The sequence below is a fragment of the Thunnus thynnus genome, chromosome 6 (genome assembly GCF_963924715.1).
Source record: "Thunnus thynnus chromosome 6, fThuThy2.1, whole genome shotgun sequence".
NCBI lineage: Eukaryota > Metazoa > Chordata > Actinopteri > Scombriformes > Scombridae > Thunnus > Thunnus thynnus.
The window spans coordinates 16,215,459-16,240,620 of NC_089522.1; the positions used below are offsets into that span (position 1 = coordinate 16,215,459).

The 25,162-nt window shown below is 42.5% G+C and overlaps 1 protein-coding gene across 2 annotated transcripts; it reads left to right on the forward strand.

Moving 5' to 3' along the window:
* Window positions 1-1,123: 1,123 nt before the first annotated feature.
* On the forward strand, window positions 1,124-23,472 carry fignl2 (fidgetin like 2). Of its 2 annotated transcripts, none has more exons than XM_067592113.1 (3): window positions 1,124-1,235; window positions 7,794-7,934; window positions 18,803-23,472. In XM_067592113.1, exons 2-3 carry the CDS (start codon window positions 7,910-7,912, stop codon window positions 20,848-20,850), a joined length of 2,073 nt encoding a protein of 690 aa, XP_067448214.1. In that variant the 5' UTR covers window positions 1,124-1,235; window positions 7,794-7,909; the 3' UTR covers window positions 20,851-23,472. The 2 variants fall into 2 exon arrangements, with proteins under 2 accessions (XP_067448214.1, XP_067448213.1); XM_067592112.1 differs by lacking the exon at window positions 1,124-1,235 and adding an exon at window positions 4,004-4,195.
* The last annotated feature ends 1,690 nt before the right edge of the window (window positions 23,473-25,162 follow it).

Sequence of the window (25,162 nt, forward strand, 5' to 3'; positions counted from 1 at the left end):
TACCCTCACCTAACCCCCCACAGAGGCACCATTAGCAAATCTATTGAGGATCCCATATTAGGGAAAACATTAAGGAGTCTAATTGTGGTTGTGAACTGGGACTCACTGGGTGTGTTAAGTTTTGTAACCACTCTAATGAGTTGCAGCGTTTCCTCCAATGGGTTTATTGCCCTACATTCCAATTTGAGCCATGTCACTGACCACTGGGGCATCTCCTAAAATAGCTCAACCCACATGTCTTACAAAAGAGAGTTTTCAGAAACCATGTGTTTAAAGGGCACTTCCGGTTTATTACAACTTTATTTTCTCTCTGCTATGTTAACAATTAAGTAACCAAAACCCAGGAACAAGCTGACATTGATACAACAAACAGGGCAAGAAATTATGATCAAATAGGTTGAAAACAAGCCAATAGTTTAATAGTTTATCTAAACTGCTTTATTTCGAGGTAAAACTGAAATTTAGCTCATCAAAAATGTTGCTAATAATTCCTCTTTGCACAGGGAAAGTGTGTATGTGCATCACTATGCCCAGTAGGGTAGGTCAAAGTAGAACCAGAAAGTTGGTAAATTGTGAAGAATCTTTACAACATACAGTTTGGGTATTTCACATAAGTTTGGCTAACCTGAAGGTTTGCTTAAATTGTATGTGGTAATCCGACTTTGTATTTTGTGCTCCTGTGTTCCCAGAACTCAGCAGTTAACCTAATGAGTACAATTGTATTGATAATGTTGTCCAATGATATAACAAAGCTGTATCATTGGACACCATCATGAACTACAGGATGATTAATTTCTTGTCAGCATGCCTTTGGGCTACTCTGAGAGCAAACACTTTCCATAATACTGTCACATGATGAAGTGCATTGGATGCTCTGGACACCAAACATATGATCACAATGTCCCTCTCTATTTTCAGCTGGTTCACCCGCTCTATTTGCTCACTTGTATATGGATATTTGCGTTGGACTATGCGTGTGTGTGGGCGGCATCCTGTAGCTCAACTGGAGTACCGGCTCCGTGTAACTGGAGGAGATGACTGGACCATGTGGCCCTCAGTGTGGCGCTAAAAACAGCCTGACAGCTGCGTGTGAAGAGCAAGTAAATGAAACTGGAACAGCATCTGATCATGAGACAGATCGACTAGAGCTATTACCTGTTTTTTAAAATCATTTTTACCTTTGTTCTCTTTGAAAAGTATTATTGTGACTGCCAGAAATCTTATCAGCTGAAAAGGTAAAACATGTTTTACAAGACATAGAAACCTTCCTGTTGTATTTGTGTGATATTTATCATTGTCATAAACAGCATTACAGTAATGTGATTATTTTTTTCAGTAATACAAAGGGTAAAGGATTACAAATTGAAATTAATTACATAACAGTTAAATACCAGTGCTCCATTTCTTCAATGCATTTTGGTGGCCAGCTTGTTTGCTTGGATTGGATGTTGATATCAATTTAATCTATGTGCGTTCAGTGGACAGACTGCTCATGATGTATTAGCTGGTGCAGGGGTCTGGTGGTGAAGGGATGTGTCTAGCTCCTCCCAATATAGGAGGAATAAAAATTCCTTACAGTAACACCAAAGTTGTTTTAGATGTTTAGTCTTAAACGGCTAGCTAGCCAATGAGTTGGGAAGGTTTGTGATCGTTGTGGCTTCGCTGTGAGGACAAGGTCTGACTATTATCTCCAGGAACCCAAAATTTCAGTCATTACATTTTTAATGGGAAGAATGTTGAAAATACCCATCGGATGGCAGGCAATCTTTTTTTGTTGGGAAAAAAAATGACCTTCTGGCAGGTGCAAAATAACAAAAAACACAACAACAACATCACTACGAAAAGAACTATAAAATACTAAAATATAAAAGATGGCACAGATGTTCTGACCATAGACTATATATAAATGCTAGGTGTGACGTCACCCATTGGGTTGCATTGGAGCCAGTTTGAAGTCCAGAACTGCAGCTCTTTTCGGTTTGGAGCCAGGACTTTCCAGATAAGGAGTGTTGCCTTTTACACCCTGGAAACATGGCCTGCTACCTTGGACCGAAGCTAACAGTAACTTTCTGGGAACACCCTGTTCAATTTTAGTTACTTTAGCTAAATTGTGTTAACGGGGCAGTTATCAAGTAACATTAAACTTACTGAAACAATGCAACAATAGTCCAAATCAATGAAGTCTAGGAGCCGGGGAGAGCAGCAGATGAGTGAACTGTCAATCACAGCTGTCAATCAACGCCCACACGGCAGACATCGAAGTTTTCAAATCTTATTAACAGATCAAGTGTTATTAAGCAATATTTTCGAAAATGTCCACTAGTACACTTATTACAGGGCCTGCATTTAGCAATTGAGACCATAATAACTCATTGAAAAAATAATTGACTAATTGAATTCAGTTGGAGCCTGGGATTTTTTGGAGCCAGTATCTTCAAGGTACTTCTTGGCAGCACTGAGCACACTGCTGCTGAACAGCACTCCAGTCAGGGGCAAGAAGGACGTCTCATTTTTAAAGGTGACCTACTGTGCTTTTCCTTATTTTCAGTTATATATATGATGTTACAATGTCAGATATTCATATTTACGTGGCCAAAATATCAAATGAGGTAAACGTATGTAAAAGTAATCCCTGTGAGCAAAAAGCTTAGGCTTCAGACTTCTCTGAACGCTCGGTTTCCAACGTTTTTTTTCTACTTTCAGCCTGAGCTGATGTTGGCTTGTGACGAATTTCTTTATATGGTCATCTGCTCCACGCACAGCGTGCAAGTTCACTGCTCCGCTCCGCTAACAATATAGCATTTTTCCATTGTTTTGGGGGTAGTCACTCTCCCATTATTTAGTCATTTATTAGCTTTTAATATGAAGCAGTAAAGCAGGAAATGTTGGGTTTTCATTGGTGGTAACTTAAAACAACTGATACATCTGTCCCTCGGTAGGCTTCTGGACAGCTGGCCAATCAGAACAGAGTGGGCTCAATGGGAGGGGGGCCTTAAAGAGACAGGAGCTAAGACTGCCTGTTAGAGACAGAGGTTGAACTGAGGTCTGCATAAAGGGCCAGTATAAGATAAATAAAGATTTTTTTGAACTGTGAATCATGCAAAGCTAATCTAGTGAAGTCACAGTAAAAACATAGAGCTGGAAATGAGCATAATAGGTCCCCTTCAGTTTAATGTGGTTTGTTATGACTAATGAAAGACAAGTTTCTTGGCTGAGGTAAATTATGTTTTCTTGTTACTTTAGACCTCAGCGTTTTTTCCCACCTAATCTGTCACCAAAACGATCAATTTTCACCCTAGGCTGGCTGTTTGTTAAACCACAATGTCTAGTTTTCTGTTTCTTTATGTGTTAAATACAGAAGATGCATCGTGTGGGTGTGATGGCTTTGAAGCTGTTGGAAGGCACCTTTGACAGAGCTGTGTAACGATCAAATTATGTAACAATTAATGTAACATTTTTTCTGCTGTTACGTAATTAATTAAGCAATGTAATTACTTCGTAATCAGTAATAAGTACCAAATTGATTCCATTTTCCAAGTAATGTGCCCAACAGTGGCCGTCATTTGTTTTAGTCAGTCAGAGAAGAAATAAGAGATTGTTCCTCAGTGTTTTTTCACCACAATCTGACCACTGTTCCTTCAACTCTTTCTTAATCCTCCCGGGGCAAACCAAACTTACTCTGGCCATTTCCCTCCAACCAAAAACACTCTCTCTCTCTCTCTCTCTCTCTCTCTCTCTCTCTCTCTCTCTCTCTCTCTCTCTCTCTCTCTCCCCACTGTCCTCTGTGTCCAAGTTTCAGTGCGATCACCCTCACTCTCCTTCAGAGCACGATTGGTCAGTCCCCCACCCTCCCTGCTGCCCCTGCTCCCTACTTAAATACTTTTAGCATAAAGAGAGAGAAGGAGGGGAGGGAGAGGGGGATGGGAGATCCATGGGGGAGGGGAGCTCAGTGCTCACTCTGTTGTCACTGGCCAGAGAGAGAGAGAGAGAGAGAGAGAGAGAGAGAAAGAGAGCGAGGGAGAGAGAGAGAGAGAGAGAGAGAGAGAGAGAGAGCAAGAGAGGGAGGGAGAGAGAGTGTGTGGAGTTGTGTCCCATATGTGGAAAAAAAGCATAGCAGTGCACACACGGGTCTGGTCTGCTCCAGGGATTATCCTAGTGCTTTCAGATCTGATGGAGGACATGCAGGCATGAATAGGTAAGGCTGTCTGTCTTCTCTGCATCTCTGTGTTGATCTGCTGTCATAGCCTGCTGCTCTCCCTGCTGTTTGACTTGGCTCTGCTGGCTGGCTGAAGTTGAAAGAAGACCAGAGCTGAGCGTGTTGTAGCAGCTCTCCTCTTTGGCCACTGACCATGAGACATTTTCCTGAGCAAACCTTCCTCCTAACTCTGCCATCTCCTTTCAGCCTCTCCCTGAACTGTGCAAGGACAAAGCTATGTTTGTTTTAAGTAGAAGCTGTGGTTTGCTGCAAGTTAGTTATTCTGAGCTGAGTGTTAAAAGTTGACTGTCAGTTAAAGCCATAGACTGTAGGTTAGAGCTGAGGGGGTTGTAATAGGAGGCGGTGTTGTATGTGAAGCCTGTTGGTGTTCAGGGGCAGCCGTGTGGTCACTGCGTAATCTCTCCTCCATATGAATGGTACATGAGTGAATGTAAATTGATAACTGCATGCCTTGTTGTTCTTTATATCTAGTCATAAAGACAGAGTTTCTGTAGTAATGTACAAAAGCAATAAATGTCACAATCTTACATGAAGTTGGAAGCAGAAAATAAATATAAAAATATAGAAATAAATTGATAAGTATAATGAGACTCAGTAAGAACGATTATTACAACAAACTACTGGAACAGCATAGAAGTAATACACAAGGTACATGGGAGGTGTTTATCAGCATAATTAAAAAGGGTACAGGAAAAGCAGATCATCCACATTACTTTTATTAAAAATAATCAACCAATCATAACCAAAACAAAAGAGATATACAATGATTAATGATTACTCTGTGAATGTTGGCTATAGTTTAGCAAATGATATTGTGGACCCAGTAATGAAGGAGAGTGTAGATGATGATATTATTGATATAAATTCCAACAGCATGTTTCTGAAGGGAATTGAAAAGAAGGAACTAATGGACACTTTAAACAATTTTAAGAATAAAAAATCTGCTGATTGTACTGATATTGACATGACAGTATATAACGAAACGGCTGACCCATATATGTAACCAGTCACTTCAAACAGGCATATTTCCCAACAAAATGAAAAATAGCAAAGGTCACTCCTATCTGCAAAAATGGAGACAGGCGCTTTTTTCAAACTATAGACCAGTTTCTCTCCTTCCTCAGTTCTTGAAAATTTTAGAAAAACTTATTGTTCAAAGACTTGATCATTTCATAGAAAAACACAACTTATCGAGTGACCATCAATATGGATTTAGATCTAATCGATCCACTGCAATGTCAACGATGGAAATGAAGAAAGAAATATCCACAGCAAAAGAAAATAAGGAATATACTGTAGGGGTTGTTTGAAAGATATGGTATTAGAGGGGTAGCATACTCATGGCTTAGTTACTATCATGATAATAAACATCAGTATGCTGAGTTTCAACAAGGTCCAGTGTTGGGTCCAAAGCTGTTTATATTGTAAATTAATGATATTTGCAACATGTACAAATTGCTAAAGTTTGTTTTGTTTGCAGATGATAGAAATTTTTTTTGTTCTGGTAAAGATTTTGAGCAGCTTCTGGATTCAGTGGAGACAGAATTGAAAACTTTAAACGATGGTTTGATATCAACACATTGTCATTAAATTTAAATAAAACAAAATTTATAATATTTGGATAATGAAAAATCAATAATCAAGTACATATCATGATATATAATGTTTAAATAGAAAGTGTTTATGAAAATACATTTTGGGGAATTGTTATAGACCACAAACTATACTGGAATCTACATGTAAATCATGTAAAGACAAAAATGTTGAAGTCCATCACAAAACAAAAGACATTCTCAACCTAAATTCATCACATGTATTGTTCTTTTATAGTTCCATACATTACCTACTGTGTGGAGGCTTGGGAAAAAATATACAAAACAAGTACAAATCCAATTTTTATGCTACAGAAGAGAGCTATAAGAATCGTAAACAGAGCTGATTATCATGAACCAACCAACATATTATTTATAAACTGACATGCTCTCAGATTTAGAGATTCGGTGGACTTTAAAACTGCATAGTTAATGTATAAAGTAAAAAAATAGATGCTTCCAGATTGTATCTAGAAGTTGTTTCAAATCAGAGCAAGTCAGTCTGAACTAAGAGGAATTTCCACGTTTACAAAAACAAACATTATGCAAACTAAAGATGTATATCAGTCAAAGAGTTCATTTGTCGAATGGTTTTGAAAAGGAAATAAAAATGTATAATATATTTCATAGATTAAAAAAATAAGATGATTTACAAATATAAAACTGAGATATGGCCACTAGTGTGTTTTGGGTAGATATAATATACATATATAAAATTAGTCTTTCTCTTATTTTCCTTATTTCTTTTTTTCTTCTTTCTTTCTTTTTCAGTGTATAAATCTAAAGGGCTTGGTACACAATAATTCATGTAAAAAGAGTAGCTGCAGTAAATTAAGGCTTCAGCACCTCTTCAGTCAGTATAAACTTGCTTTGGTTTGTCACTGCTTCAACAGCAACAACTTATTATTATTTATGTACATGTGTATTTGAGTTGTATAAATTGAAAATGATCAAAATAAACTAAACTAAAGTTAAATATTGGTGTCTAAAGTTGTTTTATACATTTGAGATTGAATGATGTTTTGGATTGTGATTTTATCCTGCAGTAGATACAGTAGTGTTACCTTTTCTAGGTGGATTGTATATTTACAATCAGTCTTTCCTGTTTGCTCTGTGTATTTTAAAGCAATTTAGCACCAGTGGTGATAAAAATTGTACTTTGGTGTCCACAGAATGAAGAAATAACATAACGGCTGCTATGAAAAAACATGTTTTAATCTCATGGGTTTGCTCAGGGAAGTGCCTCATATCAGAATAAAACAATAGAAACTGGAAGATTAAACTGTCTTTAAGCTGTGCGTGATTAAAATATGCCATGTATAACCCAAACCAGAACAGAGACAGAATACATTTTATTATGCATTATTTTTGAAAACAAACAATAGTTATTTGAGTGAATTTGTTTTCTGCATTTTGTAGTATGATTTCAGTTTTCACTGCACCTCTAACAGAGGTCTATTAAAAATATTGATAGACTGAAAAGTGTAACTTTGTCGTTGCAGGAAGCATTTTTTCTTCTGCATTTTGCTTAAAAGTGTTTGGTCTCCTAAGAATGCAGTCTTTATTGCCCCAGTGCACAGAGCAATGGTATGCATGAGTCTTTTTGTGAGGCAGATTTAGAAAGCCCTCTTTAGAGGCTGGACGCAGCTTCACAATCAGCTTAATGCCTGCCTATAATGAATACCCTTGTGTGCGTCAATTTGGCAGACCGTGTGTGCGTGTGTATGTGAGTACTCTGTTTTTGATACACTGATAGGCCTCTCAGGTTGGTCAGTAATTCTATCATACTGGCTGAATTCTGGTCTGTGTGTTGGTGTGAGTGTTTCGGTGTGTGTTGCCGTGTGAGCTTGTGTGAAAGGGTTAGTTGACATGTGAGTGTTTGTCCAGACATTTAATTGTGCAGCAGCCTGTAACTGCCTAACCCCCCCTCTTCTCTCTCTCTCTCTCTCTCTCTCTCTCTCTCTCTGTCTCTCTCTCTCTCTCAGGGCTGTTCTGTTGTCAGTGCGAGCTCATGCCAGTGATGGACTACAGCCGGACGGACGCTAACCTTAGCTGGCATTCACAAAACAGCATTCCTCTTTACTGAGACCAGCTCCACAGAATGCTGAGTCCTATTGTCCCCTATAGTGAGTACTTTGCACCTTTCTTTCTCTCTACCCTGCTGCATGTTACACCAAACAGCCTCACTTGACTTTAGTTGGACTTTGCCTGAATCAATGAGCCCCCACTCCAAAAATAAGCAGGAGCGGACTCTGTGTTCTGTAGTTTGCAAACCAAAGGAAAAAAAAACACAGGTAACTGTGAAAATGTGCAAGCCTCAGCGCAGAAAGCTGGATTTTTCCTTGACGTACACTGTGGAAATGCTAAACTCCGGGCACTGGCCCTGTTTGAATGTTTCATCACTAGGCGGAAGACGCAGATGGGGGAAGGAAGAGGGACAGAGGGAGGTTGGAGGGCTGATGGTTTAAGCAGCAGAAACCCCTCGCCTCTGCCAGTGTCATTTTACCAATACAGTTCAGGACTTAGCACCACACACGCTGCCTCCTGCACTCCCTCCTTTTTCCCCCTTCTCTATCTTTTCTCCCTTCAATGCTGACCTAATAACTGACGTGTCCAGTTTTGGCCTCCCCCCCTTCGTACCCTCCCACCAGGTTTCATTTGAGTCCAGTGCTCGGGCTCTCCAAAACAGCATTGTTTGCTGGCCAGCATGGGGCTGCCTCCATGCCCTCGGCCTCAAGAGCCCCTTTTTCCCAGCTCTTTAACTCGCCTCAAAGGAGCATTATCGGCATGACAGTTACAAGAAAAGAGGGAGAAACCACACAGAATGGTTAATTTAAAAAGTATTACTTCGTAATGGATGGTAAAAACTTCTGATTTGTTTTGTTAGCATGCAAAAAATGGATTGTAGAGTCAGTGTAAGACAAATGTGTGGGTGTGTGAATTCAAACTGGACAAAACGGCTTGATTAAAGCATCATGTAGGGATGTTTGACAGTAACCATGACACTTTGTTTGCTTTTTGTAAATTTCATCCCCGAAATAGCCAATGTTATTATTTAACTACTCATCAGATGAATGGAATTTAGTATTGCTGCCAGCCCAATAAGTAGTTGACCTTATGTTGTTATGAAACATGTCCTCTCAGAAGTGGCTCTTGCTTGATTCAATGCCAGTTCTCACAGAAAATGTTGTGTTTTTTCCCATTAGAGGACGTTTATGTATCCAATTAGGCTGAGCTGCTCGAATAGCACTGATAGATCAGTAATTTGCATGCTTGTGCTGCTTCCCATCAAGTCTTGTTTAACTGGTTGTTCCATCAGTTCCCTGCACCCTGCTAGTCCATACTGACTGAACGCTCTGCTGAAGTGGACAGCAAGTCCAAGAATGTCACAAACTGTTGGTGGAATAGTTAGCATGCCTTCAGAACACTCACACTGCTGGTCTTTTCTTGGGAACCCTCCAGTACACTACGTACTAGCCTTTGTGTGTGATTTGCTTTTATGATCAGGACATACAATGCTGTTTTTCATCTGCTCTGTCCAATAGTTTGATGTTTTTTCATGTACAGAGTGGCTCTGTTCTGCAGCACTTCTGCAGGATTGAAATCATTTCAGAACAGCCTGCTAGTGTGTGTGCGTGTATGTAGACAGATGGATCGTATGAGCGCACACAGCAGTGTTAGGTAGTCACGCTGTTTACTCTCAGACCAGTGACACACAAACACACCCCTGTGCTCGCTGGTGACACTGCAGCTCACTGTCTTTTAGTTAAAGACCGTAGTCATGATTCTGCCGAGCACAAATCTGACTGTGAGGGACTCTGCATATGTGCAGGACATGCGAAGACTCTCACCTCCATGTTGGAATTCCCTTTGTGGGAATGTAGAGCATTCCCGCTTCCCAACGCTACTTCTGACTCCTGCTGTAGGCATTTCTGCCCTTGCACATAGACAAGCCCCAGTGTATAAATGCACACAGGGTGATACACGTTTAGGAAAGGTACACCCAATGACAGGCTTCAGTCTTTGTTATCATGACTACTCTCACATATCCGGTCTCAATGATTTAGATCCCACATTCAGCCAGTGTGTGTGACTCATTCTTCCTTGGCGTGTCCGGTCTTGGTCCTTGTCTCCGGCCAGTCCAGAGGACTTCAAGCTGGGGCGAGCAGCCTCGGCCGGACCTGAGGAGAAACCTGAGAGAGATTCCAGGGGCCATGGATACTCCTGGAGGGATTTGGTGCAAAGAATCTGTAATCTGCACTTCAAACACACTCTTAAATCAGTCCCAGGCCGCCAACCCAGGAGTGCCCTAACTCTTGTTGCTGGGGCCCCCGCTGGTGTAGCGATACCTTTTCTTTTAAAACAGCACACACACACACACACACACACACACATGCACAGCAGTCCAGATCTGGCAGTTTTTATAGCTCTCCTCTGACTGACCCCTCTCCCTCGCCTTTCTTTCTGTTGCGCTCTGTTTTTATGTTTTGCGCGAGTGTCTTTGTGAAGGACTCTGCTAAGTCATGGAGCAGTTTGTATAGAAGAAAGAAGGAGTAGATCTCATCCCAGCCCCTGAAGGAGCAGGTTGGAGGGCCGCACCGGTGTCTACCCCTATTGTGGGCAGAGTGGTATGAGTGGTGCAGCGGAGGAGCCTGGGAGGCCCTTGAATAAACACACAGCCTGCTAAAGTGTGTGTGAATAAGAGCCGGGATCATTAGTGCAGGGTGTGAATGGGCTCTAATTAGCCCCCAGTCTGTGTGTGTGTGTGTATGTTTGCATGCATCTCTGCCCACAAAAACAGGGAGGTTAGGGACCCAGGGCCCTGTGAATCCACTGGCCCTGTCCTCTGTCTCTCTGAGGGTTCATCAGCTCATTAAGGAGGCCTCCGCTCCCGTTAAGGGCCCAATTAAGAAGCAGGGTGGTGAGGCTCATTTGGATGGCAACACTTCACTGGATTCCTGAGGCAGCAGAATTCAGAGCTCGACAATGAGGCGCAGCGTCTTTCACAGCAGCACAGCTAATTAGTAAATGACTACACTTGAGAAATAACATACTTTAATCGGCATGCCGTTAGGTGTTTGTTTGTTCAGTGATCATAAAAAGCACTGCCACAGAGGGGAGTGTTGAAGATATTTCTCTGTTTGTATGTATACTAACAGAAAACAACAAATCCCAGAGCTGTCCATGTGCTGAGAGTATAAGCTGGGAGCACAGAGGGGCCAGGGGATTTGGACAGAAAAGAGGGAACGCAACATGCTCAGTGGGAATGGAGGGAATAAGGGAGGTGGAGAAGCAGAGAAACAGGGAAAGAAGGAGATTGCAAGAAAAAGATAGAGCTGAAGAGGGGGAGATAGAACAGAGATTGGGCGAGTGAGACAGATGGAAAGGGTGATTGGTCATCACCGAGCCTTAGGACAGCTGTTCTTTGATATATTAGTGGACACAATGACCTAAAGCCAGCCTGCAGTCACAGAAAATAGGGACCCTGTTTTTCTTGAAGGGGGTGTTGGGGGGGGGGGGTTGCTTCTGCCATTTGTGGACGTGCGTTAGCAGGCACGGGGGATGGGGGAGTTGTTTCTAAAATTACGAGCATGAAGTGACGCATCCAGCAATTATTCCAGAGGCTTTCTAGTTTTGGAGAGTGCTGAGAAAAGGGCTGTAAAATGAGCACGCTCTCAGATGGGAATTTTCTTGCTGCACTATCATTAGCAATTCTAAACACGTTTGTCAATTAATCAATGTTTAACAAATGTCATCACGTACTTTGGCTACTGCATCCACTCTGCAAAACAACAACTTTTAATGACACTGAATATTTGTTCGCTGCTAATGAATTGGAGATTTACCTCATAGAAGCTTGTTTTATTCTGTTTAAGTGAACTGTTTCAAAAAATAATTGTCATTTACCCTCACTGTTTTTTATTGCAGACATTTTGTTTTCTGTATATCTGCAAAATCCACAGTACACAGTTGTCATATTGCCCCTCTCTTCTAATAAAACCGTATTAGCTGCACACACAGACAAAAACCATTCTGACAGCTGGCCTGTAACATTCCCAAAGGGGGATGAAACAAAAAATAGAGTAAGTCAAACTGTCATTCTGATACATGGAGTACAGATAGCTTTATCCACAGCAAGAGGAAGGTACAGAGATAGAGAGAGACACACACAGAGGACATCCCTCAATGCCACTGCAGGAGATGTGCTTCTTCCTCCTGGGATTGGACTGGTGAGGCGTGTTTGAAAAGAACTGCGTCTGCTCGTGCTCTGGGCAGCAGGTGTGAAAACTCCCCGCCAGAGCTCCCGCACTCTTCTGTTATTACATCTTTTTAGGGCCATGAAAGAGGGAGCAGATGAGCCAGAGGGAGCGAGAGGCAGAGTGGAAGTGTGGGATTGTGTTTCTTTTGATTGATAGCAGCCCTGTGACTAACGCATAGATTTATAATAATTTTCCCTGGCAATGCCCAATTATGCATGGCTGATAAATTATGATCCCTGTTGTCCGGTGTCCGCATTATCCCAGTCTTAAGGCGGGTTGAAAAGGGTCTGACCTCACACTTCCTTTGACAGCTTTTTGGCAATACCCCACACACGATAACAGAGGCTATTCAGCATCTGTGTGGTGATATTGTCTGTGTAACACGAGTATAGTACAACATACATGATCCACAATATCTGTGAGAAATTCATCATCATTTTTCAGTCTGTAGGACAAACTGTGCAAGAGCTGATAAAATGTGTATTTCATACCAAAGTGAGAGAACGTCCAGAGACAATTTTCCACTGTCTCCACCTGCCATGCTGTGAAATGTGGCCGGCCTCTCAGATTGGTGTTTTTACGACAGACCAGGTAGTACGCAGCGGCCAGCCTAGTGAGAATGTCCTGCTTGATATTAGTGTCATAAATCACAGTGAACTTGAGAAGAGAGGACTTAAGGGGCTTCAAGACTCAACGACAAATCAAGATAACAAACTCTGATAAATAACAGATTCTGAGTTCAGAGGCTTCTGACTTAGCACACCAAACCCAGCGCTCCATCGTTTGAAACAGTTTATTTGATATGTTTGTGTTTAAAGATTCCTGAAGAAAGAGATAATCTGTTCTACATATTTATGTTCAGCAAGCAGGAGTTTTATCCAATAGCTCATTGATCAGCTTGCGCTTACTGAATACATAACAACTGATGCAGTGGTCAGTGCATCAGGTTTGTGATTTATCAGCACAAATATAGTGTCTGTCACACTCTGTCCTTCTCTCTACTTCCTGCCTGTCATTCCCCTTCCGTATGGCTGTGTGCTTTGTATTGTAACTCGGCTGTATTCATTTCAAGCTTTTTTCTTTTAAGTGGCTGTTTCTGAGATGTTGTCTAAATTGAAATCCTGACATACTGCCACAACAGCCAGAGCAGCATTCTCGAAAGCATTCGACGCTGCCCTCTTTGCAACTTTTGTTTAAAAGTAAGTGAAGAATTTCGTCTTTGGGATTAAGTGAACCTGATCGTGTTAATTTTTTTTCAACATACTTTTCCAAAATGTTGACTAGATTTCTTACATACTTCAAGCCTGTGACCACACTTTGGGCATAGACCGCCAACAAAGGCTCTCCAGGCATCCCAGTCCTGGGCCAATTTCTCCAGCTGTCCCCATGTATGGCCAGTTCTCTTCATGTCTGCCTCCAGGTCACGGAGCCAGGTGTTTCTTGGTCTGCCTCTTTTCCTTTTCCATTGTGGATTCCAAAAGAGGGCATGTCTTGTGGTGCTGGATGCAGGCTTGCGAAGAGTGTGACCAATCCATCTCTAGGATTTCTTCCTCTGCAGGCTGCTGTCTTGTTCGCTGCCTCAGTTCCTGGTTGCTGATAATATCTGGCCAGTTAATTTGTAGGATTCTTCTGAGGCAGGTTTTGGTAAATTTGAAAGTTGAAAGTTGAATAGATATAATTACCTTTTTACTGTGGAGCCAACAGATTCATTTAGAGCAGAAAAAAGAGCACAATGTCTCCACAGAAAATATCAATATCATGACTTTCAGGACAACTTTTTAAGTAAATTCTTGCCTTTGTTTCTTCATGCTGTATATTTTGTAAATGTTAATTTGACCAGCTAAGCAACCTGCAGGTCTGCAACATGATAAGTCTTAACGTTTTGTTAGAAACCAGCAACAAAGCATCAAAGGATTTATAGCTCTGTGTACATTTTTAGAAACACATTGCTCTCTTTAGTCTGTGCCTCTGTACGGAGGTGTACGATGGAGTGGAGATGTTGGTAGTTTTCTTTAGTTGGTGGGTGGGGATAAACCTCGACCCTGAATAGAGCCCTGATTGGATTGATCCACAGCGCTCTTGTTTACAAGCGGCCTCTTCACAATCGGCACAGTTTAATAGCACACTGTCCCAGAAGGCTTGTTGCATCCGTGTCTGTTTTGTTCCTCAGGGCAGGAAAAACAAAAGTATCGGGAAGGGAGCAGGGGAAAGGAACCCCAGGGGAGCTGTGAAACAGCACTGGAGCCCTCCGTCTCTGGGCTTCCTGCCAAGATAACGTTTCACCTCACCCACTGATACCTCCTTTATAGAAACCACAACACTGTCTAGAGTACTACCAGCCTTTATGGGCTGAAAGCTACTTTGATTTCATAGAGTCAACAGAACATTCAGTGACTTCACAGATGGCAAATCTTAGTATTAGAGAGCTGAAATCACAAATGAATAAACACATTCCCCCTGAGCCATAAGTGGTCTAATTTTAATTTTAGGGCCTCCTCAAAGTAAAGCTGGTTTCAGCTGAAGAGAGCCGTACCACTGTCTTCATCACGCACTCCTACAATAGGATGCAGCTCACACAGGTCCCTCAATAAATCCCAGGCTGACACAAAAGCTGTCAGTGGACTGCTGCTGAATAGATTAATAAGATTTCCATAATTAGACAGGCCCCTGACAATAGGATCCTTCAGGCTTTGTCTCAGGGCCAACTGGATTGTCCGAGGAGCGCACGTCTGCTAGATGGCCGTCCACCACAATGGCCGCACAGACAGTAAGGCGGTCAGCAGAAGAACATCTGTCTCTCCTGGGACCGAGAAAACACACACACACAGTGGGAAATTTAATGTTTATATATACAAGGTTCTTATCAATCTCCTTGCAGCCAAGTAAGGCCATCGGTCAACAGAAAAGCAGCCTAGTCACATTTATCTATACTTAATTTGGTCACAACATATCACAACTTATTTCTGTTACGTTCAACATCACAAATTCAACAGTGCTACTGATAAATGATAAAAAAAATAACCCCCTTGTCACTGCATCACAGAGCTGCTTTACTCTTATTAACAACAGCAACAAAAATTTCCAAAATAATTGAATAAGGATTCCTATTTTTAATGAATGTGGGTTTTTATCCACAATCCCCCTCTCTTATGAAAAAAAATAGAGTTGACGGGGGTGTGGCAGAAAAGGGAGAAGTCACACAAATGCATTATAGAGCCGAACAATGTATCATGATATATATGTATGATGTATAGGATCATTTACAATAGCATCCCACTGGAGCATACATTGACGTTAATCTAATGATTGCACTGCTACTGACAGTATGTCCACATTGTCCTGATTTCCTACTTCTAATCTTAGCTTTCTTGCTGGCCCTCTAGTGAATTAATCTACACGATGGCTGATTTAAGCAGAAGTGTAGATTAGAGTTTGCTCAGTTTAATGTGGAGCACTGCTGCTCTAAAAACCACAATCCAGCAGAAGGCAAGATCTAATTACATGGAAAGGGCTAAACTGCACTGCAACCCTGCTGTGTTCATCAGGGGTGAGTGGTGGCCTATCACTCATCTAACTTACTGTGTACATCCAGGAAGAATTATAGAGTATAATGCACTTTTTTAAAAGACTTGTAGAAAGTAATTACTGTACTCTCAGATTTAATAGTGAATTGGTTCTTCAGGTATGGGCAGCTGGCCATTAAGTTGGTCGGGGGGTTGTGTGAGAGTCCATTCTGTATTGGTGCTGCTCTGATGATGGAGTGGACAGCAGTTAGCCCGCCTCACTGAGTCCTCTAATGTCCGCTCCAGTCCGCTTAGAGAGGACGAAGCGCCTGCTGTCCACTATTTCCCCTCCCTCCATCCCTCCCTCCTTCCATCCCTCCCTCCCCACTGCAGGTTTTATGAGCTCCCCTGGGCTCTCATCCATCTCTGTCACACACAGGCCCCATTATTGGGGCTGCTCAAAAACTGGTTGGGCTGCAGATGGGAAGGGCCTGCAGGACATATATGGTTTCTGCAGCCTGGACAAAGACCTGCAAGTTGGACCACAAAAATATGTGGTCATCTGGGTGTGGACAAGCCAATGTCTTCAGCATGTTTGTGAAAATACAAGTGAACAGAGTGTGAGAATGTTCTTGCACATCTTGCTGCGGTGGGTGTGTGGCTGTGTGGGTTGGCTGAAGCTTAGGGAAGTACTTGAACTGGTTTGGCCATTGGGAACTTAAGGCAGTGGATTTGAATATGAAGGACATGATAATCCAACAGCCATCTGGTCTGCTGGTCTCATCTGACTGAATAAATAACAGACGTAATCTGAAAACACACACATGGGGAGGTTTGGACAGAGGGTAAAGAAAGAGGCCAAAGTTTAGGAGTGAGCTAGAGAGTGGGAGAGCAGGAGCAGAATCGCAAGCTGTGGATATTGAGATTTGATTTAAATGGCAATAAGAAGCCTGGCTCCACACACACAGACAGCCATGAATAATGAATCATCAGGCGTCCACTGCAGGGAAGGCAGCAAGGCCAGTAATGACGGCTTTTGCCATATTCCTTTTTACCTCCCTGTTTCTGGCTGGAGCAGTCCTCACCTCAGGGTAAATTGTGACAGTTCAATAATGCCAAGCTATGTATGGAATGTGAGGCTAATGCCTCAGCAAGAGGTAGTGCTAGTCCTCATGAAATACACTATTCTTTAACTATAACATTGTAATATAATTAGTAATTACGCATATATAGATAGTATTTAGATACTGGAGTATCCAACATATACACACACTATAAATATACAGTATATTGGAGCGCTCCAGTACCCAAATTGTTACTCCACATGCCACATAACAGCAACGTCCCTGGTTCAGTTCCTGCCAGGGACCCTTGTTGCATCTCATACCCATCTCTCTCCCCTTGTTTCCTGTCTGCCTCTTCACCTATGACTCTCTCTCTTTCTCTCACTCTCTCATATATATATATATATATATATATATATATATATATATATATATATATATATATATATATATATGTATATATATGTATATATATGTATATAAAAGTAATAATGCGCTTGATAGATTAGACAGAATAGTATGCAAACACTGAAAAGTACCAGATGCATTATACATTTGGGCAAAGGATTCCACGCATTTTAGATGCAAAGCCAATTTAATATTTTACTGGAAAGTAAGACCACTGCATGAGTGGACATGGAGGGAAAACAGGATTCGTGGACCAAAATATCTTATTTTTCTGGCTGCCCTCTCTTCTGTTAGCTCGACGATGTGCTCAGTGCAAAGCAGCCATGATCAATCAGACCTCAGCCAGTGCTGAAGTCAGCCAGAGGAACAGACATTCCACTTTCCCAATGTTCCATGGGAGACTGTGCTGATGAATAGCACACTATGCTGCAATTCCAAACCCAACCCCCCTCTGTCTTTCTTTCTTTCTCACTCTCTCCACACCACTGTCCGCGCACACACACACAAACACCCTCCTTCCCCTCACCCTCCATCCCTCCCTCCCTCTGTCCAGCCGGCCACTGGGCCTTTGGAGCTCTGGTGTACGGTGGGTGGGTGGATTGGTGGGTGGTAGGTGGGGGTGGAGGGCGGAGAGAGCAGGCATTCAGAGCAACATGCACGGGGAGATAACAATAGCTCCTCTGGGAGACCTGCAGATGCTAGCAGTACAGGGAATAGTAGTGGGATCTTATCACTCCTCCAACACAAGCTGGGAAAGCTGCAAAACAACACATACAGCCTACAGATCTGCTTTCACCCTCTTTCTTTCTGCAGCTTTCTCTTCCTCCCTCCACCTCCTCTTTACCTTCTTATGCCGCTCTGGGAAACTCGAGCTCCTTCTGCTACCATGCATGATGGTAACACTGAAAAAGAGTCCTTTCCAAACATAAGAAAGGCCATTTCTTGTCACTCAATGCGTATAGAGGAGGGGCTCAGACCATGTGTTACTGTGCACATGATAGTGAGGAAAACAGTCATGGAAGAGTGTCTAAACTTTGTCTGTCTTGTTTACTAATCTATATCAAAACTGGATGTAGACTATTATTTTGGTTCAAAGCAGTGTTTATCTTTTGTACAACCTTATCATACAGATTCCTGGTCATGACATATTGTAAACAGCAATTTCAAATGTTGCTGATTGTCCTTTATCAGTTGTTAAAGAACTGTGTTTTCTCCTCCTTATATTCTCATAGCATGGTGGAAATGATCTTAACATCTCACTTTAAGCACTTAACAAATAAACAAAAATATTGTACTAATATCTAAAAAAATAAGTCCTTTTCTTTCTTTTTTAGCCTATTTAATGGTAATTAATTCATCATAGTCTCATGCCTTGCAGAGGGTGTATAAAGTTCAAAAAAGCTTATTTATTGTAATATGAGCCATTATGCTTTAATAAAGCATAAGATATGTGATTTTTTTATATATTGGCAACCTTTGAACCTTAGATGATGGTTGCATTTATGTAAATGCAAAAAATTTGATTTTGAGATTTATTTCACCTATCAGTCAAAGCAAAGGGCAGAGAAGAAAGAGAGAAAAATAATTCCAGTTGCAGGAAGTTAGGAAAGGAAGCAATTGATTAAGACTCTATAAGGAACCACATTGATTCATATTATGACCAGGAAGCTCAAGTTCTTTCAAATATTATCAGTTGTACACCATCAATATGCTATTTTCTTACATAATTGTAATCACAGCCTCCCCTTTCTTTTGTCAGGTCTGTTAAAGATGCACTGGAACCCAGAGCATGCCCAGCCCCTCAGCCAGTGGCCTGAGCAGCACCTGGACGTCTCCTCCACCACCTCCTCTCCAGCCCACAAGTCGGAATTCTATTCTGGCCGTAGCCGCGGCTCCCACAACTACGCTTGGGCCAATGACGACATCTCTGCCCTCACAGCCTCCAACCTGTTGAAGCGCTATGCTGAGAAGTACTCTGGTGTGCTGGACTCACCATATGACCGGCCACCTACTGTAGGCACCTACCCAGAGCCAGGGGCCTTTGGAGGCCTCAATGGCCAGAAGACTGAGCTGGAGCCCTGGCCACTGACGCACAGCACTGATGCCTCCTATTCCCTAGTGCCCCCTGGAGGCCATGACAGCCTTTCAGGTTCCAAGGCTGTAGCCACATCTGCAGGCCCTCCTGGGGTTAGCAGTGTATCAGTGGTAAACAGTAACCTCTCAGACTCTGGCTATAGTGGCAGCAGCTCCTGCAGTGGTTCCAGCGAGTACCCCTCTAGCTACAATGGCACCTATCTTTCCTCAGGGTACTGTCCCCAACCCAGTGCAGCACTTCCCCCTGCCTCCCTCCACACCCTCCAATCCACTCCCACTCTGGTGCCCAGCTATAGCCCTACCACACCTGTCTACAACTACCCCCCCAGCACATACCCTCCCCAGACCAGCCTTGCTCCCAGCTACAGCCACCCTTCTGCAACGTACCTGCCCTCGGGTCTGCCAGCTCCTACTCCTGTTCCATCAAGACCCACAGTAGTAGGAGGCAGCTACAGTTACCAGAGCACCAACCTTGGGACATCTGAGTCTGGAGGGACACTAAAAAGAAAAGCATTTGAGATGAGTGTAGAGGATGATGAGGGTGGGGACAGCTCTCGTTACAGGAAATATAGTTATGACCCCTTGAAGGCCGGGGGAAACTCGCCCTACAGTGTGAATGACAAAACAGAGTGCCGGGGAAATGGCTTCAGCAGTTCAGGGAGCACAGACCCTCAAACCTTCAAGTCCAGTAAGCCCTCCTCCCAGCCCCTGGTGTCTCCTCAGTATGGGGCAGCAGGGGAGTACAGCCCTCCAGCGGGCATGACAGGGGAGAACGGAGTGGGGGAACAGGGCTTCACCCAACAGCAACAGCAGCACTGCTCCCAGGCCCACAAACGCCCTCCATTGTGTGGTCCGACTGTTGAGACTCTTAAGAGCCCAGACCCCCGAGTGTTGGACCTTGTCAATGGGGAGTTATTGGACTGCAGCCCAGCTCTAAGCTGGGGTGAGCTGGCTGGGCTCACCCATGTCAAGGCTGCCCTGGAGGAGGACTTGCTGTGGCCCGTGTTGAGGCCCAGTCCAGTGATGCGGCCACCAAGAACCGTCCTGCTGTTTGGCCCCCGGGGAGGGGGTAAAATGACGCTGACTCGTTCTTTGGCTTCACAGCTGGGGGCTTCCTTCTACCGGTTGAGTGGAGCCATGCTGGCGTCTAAAGGGAAGGCTGAGGCAGAGCACATTCTGGGGTCTCTGTTGCAGGTTGCAGGGGCACGGCAGCCTTCAGTGGTGTTGCTCAGCCAGGTGGAGGCCATGGAAGAGGAGGGGCTGAGACAGACACTGCTCACCACCCTGGAGAAAGCCCAGGTGGGTACCACGGGTCTGGTGATTCTTGTATGCGCCACTGGCAGGCCAGATCTGCTGCAAGATGCAGTCCATCGGAGCTTTGCCAAGCGTTATCACGTTGGCCTGCCAGATGTGGGAATGCGTAGGCAGGTGCTGCTGCAGGCGCTGTCGCCCCAGGGCTGCAGCCTGAGCGAGAGGGAGCTGAGCGCTGTGCTGCAGCGCACCGAGGGCTTCTCCGTGTGGGAGCTGCTGCAGCTCAGCCAGCAGGCGCTGTCCTCAGCATCCTCCCCCACTGGGGCCATGCATGGCCTGCCCACATCCTCCAAATCCCCAGCCTTCACAGACTTTGAGAATGCCTTCTGCAAGGTGCGCCCACACACCACCACAAAAGAACTGGACACTTGTATAGAGTGGAGCAAGATGTATAGCCACTGAGAAAGCAGCCAGTCACTGTACTCGGACTGCCCTGTGACCCCGTCTTTGCTTTGACATGGCAAGCCTTGGGAATGTTTTGTTGTTGTTTTGTAATTACGAATTATGCAGCCAAAAGAGCCAGACAAACTCAAAGGTACAGGAGAGCTGAAAAAGTAGTTTTACTGGCATAAGCATGCCATGGTGTGCTGTTTTTGTTTTGCTATGAATATCAATATTTTATTTTTCCCAAAGAAAGGAAACATGAATAGGCCTTGTTGAGTGGGGTAGTGTATTAGTCATTTGGCCAATGGGAAAATCATAGATAGCAATTTGGATACTCTCAGAGATCCTGATTAGCCTTGGTCCAGGACAAAATCAATTATTTGTTGCTAGGTGACGTGGTCCAAGATTATGGATAATCAGGGTTTGGAAAATCCCCCCTTTTGACTGCTACTCTCAGGATTCTATTTATTGCCAGTCCACTTCCATGTTATCCTAATGTTGATTTAGTCATTGGATTTCTGCTAATCATTTAGTATGAAGGGCTTGGGATCTGCAACATTACAGCAAACCACAGTTTCTTGACCAAAAACATGTCAAACCAAATGCATAATGAGCTGCACTGTTATATTTCTCAAATCGGACTGGTCCTCAAAATCACAAAAGATGAATCTGTCTTGATAGCTGCTCACCAAATCAAAACAATTAGTCCTTACTATTCTGAAAAAAAAAGAAAATCAAATGACTTTTATGAATTCCGAACATGCGGCTGCCCTTTCCTGAAGATCAGTTGTTCAAGTGAAACCTTGCAGTTACACTCAACATGTTTGGTTGTAGAAATACTTCACATGTATCTTCACTGAACTCACCATTGGTACTATATTCATACTTAAAATGGTACAATTCACAGACAATTTACTTTATTATTTTTGGATTGTTGTCCTTGACTTCCACATGCATTTGTTTTTGATCTCACATTCCTCATCCACTGCAGTTTTCCTGAGAATCCTACAAAACAACACCACCTGCACACAGCTTCTCCCACAGCGTGTCTGTTTTCTATTTCACTTACTCCTTTTGTTTTCTTAGTATGTAGTCTTGTTTGAAATGCTCAGGAAGAATTTCTTTACCTCAGAAATATAAAATAAAGAATGTATGTAATCTTAGGGTCTTAGTAGAGAGTGGTGCGGAGCAAGATAAAGGAGCGAGGAGAAACCTGACAGTCTTTTAATACCCACTGCAGCTGGGCTTTTACCTCGGGAGAGAAACTTGAATATGCTACAAAGAGTAACATTGAATGTAATTCAGGTATTTCAAAGGATATTTGATGCCATAAATCCATGTATTATTATATATGAATATATAAATAAGTTTTCTTTTATGTTCTTTTACCCTTTATTTTTATTGTAGTTTATGGTGGAATGATGAAATGCTATGTAGAATACAGAAAATATTCCTTTTTTTGTTGGACAAACTGCTTGCAAATCTCCATGTTATTTAGCGTTTACATATCCTGCATATGCATGTCTGCTGTTTATTGTTTTACGGCTGCAAAATATCACTTGAAAATGTAAATATAACGCACACAATCATACACATGCACTCATAGTGAACATCTGAGCACAATATTCCATCAAAAAAGACAACAAACAAAAACACATTTGTGAAAAAATGTATGTGTAGCTTTTAGCAAATCCCAAAGTCTAAAAATTCAGTTAATGTGTACATATTGTGGATGAACCCAACATGTAGACAATCCAGAGAAACCTTCCTTTTCCAGCAGTCCTACAGTTCTGTTTTAACAAGCTGGAAAAACCTTGTCACTGGACTGCAGGTACAGAGGTCGTGCGTATTAGACTGTTGCCATGGTCCTGAGGAGGTATACACAGTATGATGTAATATTTCCTACTGCCCTTTCCTCCCTCCCTCTCTCCTTCCCTCCATCCCTCCCTCCCTCCCTCATCATTCTTTTTCTCTTTTTCCCTCTCCCCAATGCAATCTCATTAGATTGGATTGCCCCCTGGCCACGAGCCCCAGTGGCCATGTGGCGTTGTATCCTCCCCCCCTTCGCCCCTTCCCTTATACTGATTCCTCTGGAGTGGAAGTGGTCTGATTGATGTCCAGCAACCCTATATCACAGTGCAGCCTTCCCTCTCCAGCTGGTGGCTTCAGTCATGCCATACAGCCAGATCAATCAGAGTGACCCCCGCTGTGGATACTGTTCACTGTCTAAGAGACTGAAAACACATTTACAAATTACGGAAGCCTCAAGCTGTATGGTCTAGATAAAGCAAGTGATTATTCACATGTAATCATAGAAATTAAATAATAATAATGACTTAGATCTACAAATAATGACAACACACGACACCCGACAGTTTGTCCAACAAAACAAGCTTTTATTTTTTACATGTTTTGATCTGTTATTGCGGTAAATTTGTTCTTGGTTATTGTACATTTTCTGTAACCATTTCTACCTCATTTTTGCGGCATATTGTACATGAAAGTATTTATTTCATGTCTTTTTTGATGTCTGTTTTGAAAATGATAATAATGTTCTTGAACTGTAATGGTCTACCTCAGAAAAGACTGTATTTTAAGAGAAGAGTATCACACAATATTAAACAGAATTTGTCAATATTGCACTGCGGTTATTTCTTTGTGTTTTTCTGTGATTTCAGCAGTCAAGGGACTGCAATTGACCAGAGTGCAGAAATTACATGATGGTGGTGCTTACCTTATGTTTCTCTCTCTGTAGCCTGGCTTGACCCCAATGTTAAGGTCAGCACAGTTACTTAAACTGATTGCTAAATCGTTTAACGTATAAACACACACATTGTGACGTTTTGGATTTGTTCTAGTATCAGCTTGAATTGACAACACAGTAACCTGTGCAGTCAGCAGGTAGTCAATATGAAACAAAGAAACAGGTACATTCAGGTGAGGGTGTGCAGCTATTTTTGTAGTTGTTTAGGCTCTGTGTTTGTTGTGAATGCGTATCTGTGTGGAGTGAAAAAAAAAAAGAAGGAAAGCCGTGTGTGTGTTTGTTTTGTGTGTCTATGTGCACGTAAGTTTGTTGGCCTGCATGTTCGTGTGGTTTTATGTGTGTTGCATCGTCCAGAACAGCAACAGAGGCAGCGCTAGCACACCCCCGAGGCTTCAGGCCCAGCACCAGAGCACAGAGGTCCTTCATCCCTGTCACTGTCTGTAAACAACATCTCGTCCCAGCGGCCTGCCCTATGCTATTTCTGGCCTTTCCTGACATCTTTCAAAGACTCAAAACTAACCGAGAGAAGAAGTAAATCTGAGCAACTCTATGCGCAAAGAAGTTAAAGTTTAGCCAAAGCCTGAAACAGGATCCATTCCTCCCCAGTTATGGATAGCGGTGTCAAAGCTGAGTTCGAAACATCTGCGACTGAATCCCAGTAGAACAGTGGTGCTGGTGTTGATGACAGAGTAATTAATTGTCTAATAATGATGCATAGCTCTGTTATAAGCACAACCTTGTGCAGCGGCTGCCCTTCATCCTCTGATGAAGGATAATCATTTCTGCAGCTGTTTAAAAATTATTTCCTATCTTTTCCTGTCACAAACTCAATAACATAATCCACAGAACATAACCTTGTGAAGGTAGAACATACCATGTGGAAATGTGACATTGGAGTATATAAAGAGACATATTTCACTACTTGCACACTAATTTCACACAACAGGAATGAAATGTTTTAGAAGTCTTATATTGATAATATGTCGGCTGGAGTCTTGCAACAGTCACAAATTAAGTTGTAAAGGCCTCACCTCCACAGTGTGATGGTGTTACTGTGAGGGGATTTATGATAATTATTTTCTTAAACACTGTGACCATAGCTGCTGTCTTTTATGTCTATATATATTTCCATAGTCTGACTTCCTGTGAGTCTCTTTCTATCCAATAAGTGACTGAATTCCAGTTTGTCCTTTTTGTCCTGAGTGATTCCTGTCCTCCAGGAAGTCAATCATTTTCTTCTCCCTGCTGATTGGAGGTAATTAGGCGAGCAGAGTTTGTAATTGGATAATAAAAGATGCTAATGAGCTGCTGTCCTATTTACTCATACTGTGGCAGTGAATAGCAGGGCACGGCTCAGATGCTGCTCGCTGCGATATAGCTCCAATGAAAAGTGATACTCAAAATACAATTCACCATGATTAAAAGACATACATGTTAATTATTGATATAATTACCTTTATATATTTGGGGTTATGAAGTAGTTATATAGGAACATAACTACATATAGGAGAAAGTTACATAGGAATAATTAATTGCATAATCATTTCATATAGTCAAAATGTATGT